General features: G+C 46.3%; 1 protein-coding gene across 1 annotated transcript; it reads right to left on the bottom strand.

Annotated features, from left to right (window-relative positions):
• Positions 1 to 3,721: 3,721 nt before the first annotated feature.
• On the bottom strand, positions 3,722 to 5,645 carry THAP9 (THAP domain containing 9; the record flags this gene model as incomplete). The annotated part of the gene is made up of 1 exon (XM_009083799.1): positions 3,722 to 5,645. A coding segment is annotated over one exon (1,924 nt), but the record flags the coding sequence as incomplete, so codon positions are not given.
• Positions 5,646 to 6,018: the final 373 nt, after the last annotated feature.

Here is a 6,018-nt window from a genome sequence, read left to right as displayed (position 1 = left end):
ACCTCACAGCCCTGTGCACTGAACAGAAAGCTCTTGACCCTTCTTTGGTGCCTCCTCAAGATGCCTGGGAAGCATGAAGGGCCTGGGAGGCAGCTAGCAGCAGTGGAGAGCACACTGAGTGGCCATCACAGACAAGCTTTGACCTACCAGTCACTGCCTGAGGGGCTCTGTCTACTATTAACATCTCCCTGAGCATAAATAGCAAGTATATTTGTGCAAATCTGGAAAGGGAATCCACCTCTCATGTAAGTAGATGCCATTTTTTTTCATAATTAGGACTTGGATTTACTAAAGAATCAGTGCAGTAACTTTACCTGTAGATAGTGCAGATACTCCATTTTCTTCTAGTGACCTAATATAGTATGTCCAGTAAGATTTGTATAAATGTAAATTAGTGTAAGTGAATAAAGTAATACCTACTTACGTTATTTTTCAAACAGATTGCAATATGCCTTTTGTTTAGACGTCAATCCATGTTAATTTTGTACATATTCCATGTCTTACTTTAAACTGCACCTTTTGTGATGTGTATTTATATACAGTGTGCAAAAAACACTTGTGAAATTTAGATTACAGTTGTAATTATGTATGATGGCATTGCTGGAGAATATTTTGCTTGTAAAGACTTTGAAGGTGCAATCAAATGCTCTTAGTTCTTCTATTTTGTTTTGAACAAGCTTTCTCAAATATTAAGCTTGGATTCCTCTCTCCCTTCTCCCTGGTGTAGAGTGTGTGAATTGGGTTTTGTACTTCCTTAGCCATTTGCATCAAACAGCTGGACAAGATTGACAGTCAAGTTCATCCAGTTACATAAAAATAATTGGGAACAGGGCAAGGGTTCATTTTATAGTTCTGTTTACATCCAAAAGTAGAAAAATTAAATTTATATTTACAAGACCTATTCAAAGAATACACTTTTCTATATTGTACAAATTAAACAGTCAGATAAATCACAAAAAAATAAACATTTATACTATTCTGTAAATACGATTTTTTTTGTGCTCCTTTCCTTCAGCAATGACAAATGTACACAGAAGATTCTTCACTGAAGTATCAAATTGAAGCTGTTAACACTAGGTCCACTTCTGATGCAGGTACTGACTTGGATTTTCGGTATGAGACCAAATCCTGCCAGACATAAACATCCCTTAGTTACTGTCATGCATAGCAATCCATGGCATGTTGTGGCACAGTTCATAACAGGCCAAAATATGTCAGCCAACACAGCTCCAGGTGGCTGAGCTCACATAATTTCTCAATTGTTTTTGAGCTCTTTAATGAGAGCAGTTTTTTCACACGGCAGTCAGCGGATGGACAAGAGTTCTGCTCAGACTGAGCGGAAAGATCCGAGTCAGGGAGTCTTAGGAGCATTTTTAGGATGATGAGTGAACAAAAGATGTTACTGGACTGAGCTTTTTCCTTCAGTGCTGTGAGACAAGGCTGTCAGTTGCCTTGGGCTGCAGTAAAGAAGCAATGAGTTGCTCAAAGTGACCTAGGGGTGGGTTCATATGAACAGGATGGAGCTGTTTCAGAGGGAGATGGTGAATGCCTGAGCAGGAAGTTGCTGGGAAGAGAAAGCAACGTCCAAGAGACACTGTGGGAAAAGAAGTGGTGTAGACAATCACTTGGGTGCAACTGTGGAGTTCTGAATGCTGAAAAATTCCAGTGAAACGTGACAGTTCCTGCAGTGAGTGCAGCCAGCAGTATTTGGTGGACAGCAGCAAGTCTGTAGTTCTGGGAAACAGAACTTGTTACAAATTCTTGTAACATTGGATAACTTTATTAAGTTAGGAAACTGCCACACTTCTAATAATGTGGTTTTGCTCAAATGTCATTCTACCAAACCCTGCAAAACTTCCTCAATGTCTCTGTCATCAGTATTTCAGTGAACTACAAAAGGATGTATGAACTGTGGTGGCCAAGGATGGGCAGGTCAGCCACAGGAATGCACAGAGCCCAAGATCAGCCCATCTGTACAGCACCCACCAGCAGCAAGTGTACTAAATCCAGGAGGAATTCAGTGGGAAAGCTCTGTGCACAGCAGAGCTGCTGTGTTCACCTTACCCCAGTGGTCAGGAGCTCTTGTGCTTCTCCCTGCAAGAGCATCCTGATCAGGAGGAGCCTATGAATTGAGCAAGACAAGCTCCTTCAGGTATAAATAGGGAATAGAGCAGGTTTATGTCCAGCTGTGATGAAGTGCCTATTCTTTATGGCTCAGCTCATACTGGGCCTGGGGGTGTAGGCAAGGCAAGTGTTACACCATCATCTACCGCTGGGATTTCAGCAGCATTTTGCCAGTTGTCCTAAAAATTGCATCTATATGGGAAATAGTTCCCTGCAGAGTCTCTTGTAGTTGGAATGGCTCCATGGCAGTGATGGCTTCAACATGACTTTTTGCATAGATAATTGGAGTGGAAAGAAGTCTAGAGGCTTTGGCTTGTTCCTCCCAGCAGAGATTGCATAAGGTTCTGTAGTGCTGCTGCTCTCAAAGCAGAGCTTGAGGAATTGAGTGAGTAGGATTAAAGGGAGGGGATGAAGAATACAAACCAACCAGGGACAGTTTCATCAAGTCACTTGTAGGCAGAATGGCACCTTTAATATTCCTGCCTTAGTATGTGGTGGATCACCATTTTTCATTCCATCTTGAAAGTAACTGAACAGCAAGCATTATGGGAATGAGTTGCCTTCCATCTCTATGGATACAACTGATGTTCTGCATGGCAAAGGGAAGTAATTTAGCAGCAGTTATGCCAAACTTTGCTATTCCAGGTAAAGCACTGGATGCAGCTTCCTTGCCATGGAAATGAACTGATTGAAGAAGTCTGTCCTACTTGGTGGCATCAAAGCTATGATTCAAGTAATAAACATCAAAAGGAGACTGCTTTGTGCCCTGGGCTGCAGGACAGCCCAGCCCTGGGAGGATGGGGCTATGTGGCACAGTTGAGTAGGTGAGCTGATGGGGCCATGTCATGGGACCTGAAACACTCACCCTGCTGCAGCACACCCATGCACTGGTTTGATACTGTAGTCCCCCCAGCAGAGGATCGAGACTTAAACAGCTTGTTTAGCTGTTCGATGAAACATGTAGGTATGGAGATAAGAGCTTAGAACTTGTGTACAACTCAAGTGTCATTTTCATGTCTTTATTCTCAAATAAAAGCTCTGCAAGCTTTCTTGCCTTTAGCTTCTACAAAGCAGATCTCGTGGTAAAATCAAATTGCCAGCACACATGATCCCTCCCACAACTGCATGGAATATGCATCAGTTTCCTCCTGGCAAGAGCACTCATAGCACTAAGCCACCCAGCACCTCTAGGGACCACTGCACTGTCTCCTGCCACTGTCCCAGGCACCTCGAGCAACCATTGTTCATCCTGACCTGCCACACAAGTTTCATGAAATCTGTGGCTGCTTTCCAAGATTGCTCTGCACAGTCAAACTCTGATCAGATAGTTTGCAGTGGCCCAACACACCACTGCTTATTAACACCAGTTTTGTTGGCCACATCATGGGAAGACACCACAGTGTTTCTTCACATATGTTGCTAGATCTGTCCATCAGTGAACCTCAGAGGGGACAGCTGTCCTTGGATCAGCAAAAAGTACTCATCATAGATTGTTAAGAAGTTGGAACGGACCTTAGAGATCATCTAGTCTCAACCCCCACTGCCATGGGCAGGGACACCTCCCACTAGACCAGGTTGGACATGGCCCCATGTGGGTTTAGCTGGACTGACTGCTACCCAGTGGTGGTGGAAACAAGTGTTTTCTCTTCAGTCTCTTCAATCTGTGACTTCCACAAGGGTATTTTAAGTTCAGCTGTTGGGCAGCATTTGTTCTGATGTTTAAGTAACATCGCGTTATTTTCTTCACTAAGATTGTGTAGTGGTTGTTGATGCTCAACTCCCCATTAAATAAGTGGTTTGTGAGGGTGGGGAAGAGAGGGCTTTCTCCCACAAGCTCCTGGAGCACTTTCTGTTCTAGAGACAAATGCCACAACTTAGTGTTTTTGTTGCCATCTCCCACTTTGCCATACCACTTTAGGAGCTGTTCTGAAACGCTTGTTATGCGGTACACACTTGCTGAGGGCAGACTCACTCCACCTAACTTTTTTACGTAGAGCACTGACCTGCCTCTTAGCCTGCTCTCATCTGACTCAAAGAGGGAAGCAAGGCAAGCCTCACACTGCAAGTCAGAGGCCAATTGCTCAGCCACAAAGCCAGCAGAGCAGGTGATGCTCTGTGCGTACAGTGACAGGTCTGTCAGCGCATCACCCAGGGCAGAGCTGTGCAGCAGGAGACCTGCACAGCAGGGGTACTCTGCTGCCACTGTCCTCCCACAAACTGGGTTATACTGAGCACGAATGCTGCCAAGGGTCAGGTCTCTCCTACGAGACAGGGATACGTCCAAGGAGCTGCGTGGTGAGCCTGGTGAGAGGCTGCAGCTGGCCAGCAGGCTGTGATAAGCAGCCTGGAATGCAGTGCAGGTAAGATTCCCACTGCTGCCACAGGCTTGTTGGATGGCCCTGAGAAACAGCTCCAGCGGGTCGAGGCTGAAGGCATGGGTCTGGAGGTGGTGGGAAGGAGTGCCTTCTGGGCATGTGTAGTTGGAGTAAAGCCACTTGAGGCTTTCAGCATTGAGCAAGAAACTCAGAAATCCTAGTTTGCGTTTGCCCTTGATAATGTATCTCCCCATAGAGTCTGTTAAGGTGGCAAAGCAGCTCTTGGCCTCATTGAAGAGGTGGTTTATTTTGGTGTAATTTCCAGCTAGCAAAGGCTCCTTCAGTCCCTTTCCATAGGGATCTCTGCCATAAAACACCTCACACAGAGAGCTCATCAAACGCACAAACTTGGCGGTGCCACTGCAGTTCTGAAACGAGGGCAGGCCCAGCTTCTGCAGGTGTTCCAGTGCCTCAGCAACACCCTCACTGAACAACAGGGCAGCAAGGTTGACCTTCAGGTGGTAACTCTCTTTGCTCCCAGATCTGCCTGACTCAAGACTGCATGGCTCTAACACCCTCTGCTCCCGCAAAGCTGCCAGCTCCACCACATGCTGCCACCACACAGTGCCACTGAGCCACTGGACCTTCTGGAAGCACTGCAGAGCATTCCTTACGAGCTGGAGAGCATGATGAACGTCAAAGAAGTATGTGATGCTCTGAACAGAACCTGGTGGGTGCTGGAAAGTGCACCGAGTCCTTTTGGGATCCATCCTGATGCCCAAAGCTCTGGCAGTCTCAGCACCACGAGCAGAGGCACCCGATGTCACAGCCAGGACTCTGATCCCAATGTTGTTCAGCTTATTGATGGTCTGACGAAGCAGCTGAGCAAGTAAGCAGCCAGTTGTGCTGGTCACGAAGAAGTAGCCAAGTGGAGCTGTCCAGGGACTTGAGATGCCAACTGCCATGAGGACAATCACTTCTGAGGCCAGGGGAGCCTCATCAGCATCAAGCATGCCTGCTCCCACGTCAACAAAGCCTGTCAGACACTTGGTCTGTGGGTCCCACTCCTGCTGCTTCTGCAGGGACAGGTCTTGTACCATCACAGCACAGTAGCAGTAGGCCTGTTCCCCTTCCTCTATCTTCTCCTGAAGCCGGAGAAAAATGTCATTGCTGAAGCCTGCAGCAGCCTCAGTGTTAGACAGCCAACTGGAAAAAAAAAAGGGAGGATGTGATTAGGAGTTGTGGTTCTTAGAAAGCTGAAGCAACAATCAGTACCTTTAGCTACTTAGGCCATGGTCAGCCATGCCTGGAGCTGCAGAGCTGGCTAAGACACAGACTGAAGCAAGCAGCCCTGCCTTTCTTAATGTGTGTTCTGAGTTTCTTTCCTCACACCCTAGTCCTAGGAAGCCAAGGCAAGTACTGACCATGGAGGGAAGTAACAAAGCAGTTGCCTGTCCTTCCAATGTATAAGATCACATGACAACATGAAACAAAAAATTAAACCAAACATAGAAGTGCGTATCAGGCTATGCAGAGGGGCAGCAAACACCAACTGGCTTTCTCCACACTGCACCTCATA

This window comes from Acanthisitta chloris, unplaced genomic scaffold (assembly GCF_000695815.1).
Source record: "Acanthisitta chloris isolate BGI_N310 unplaced genomic scaffold, ASM69581v1 scaffold37541, whole genome shotgun sequence".
NCBI lineage: Eukaryota > Metazoa > Chordata > Aves > Passeriformes > Acanthisittidae > Acanthisitta > Acanthisitta chloris.
The sequence above is the reverse complement of the archived record's forward strand: the minus strand, read 5'-3'. Positions and strand labels throughout refer to the sequence as shown.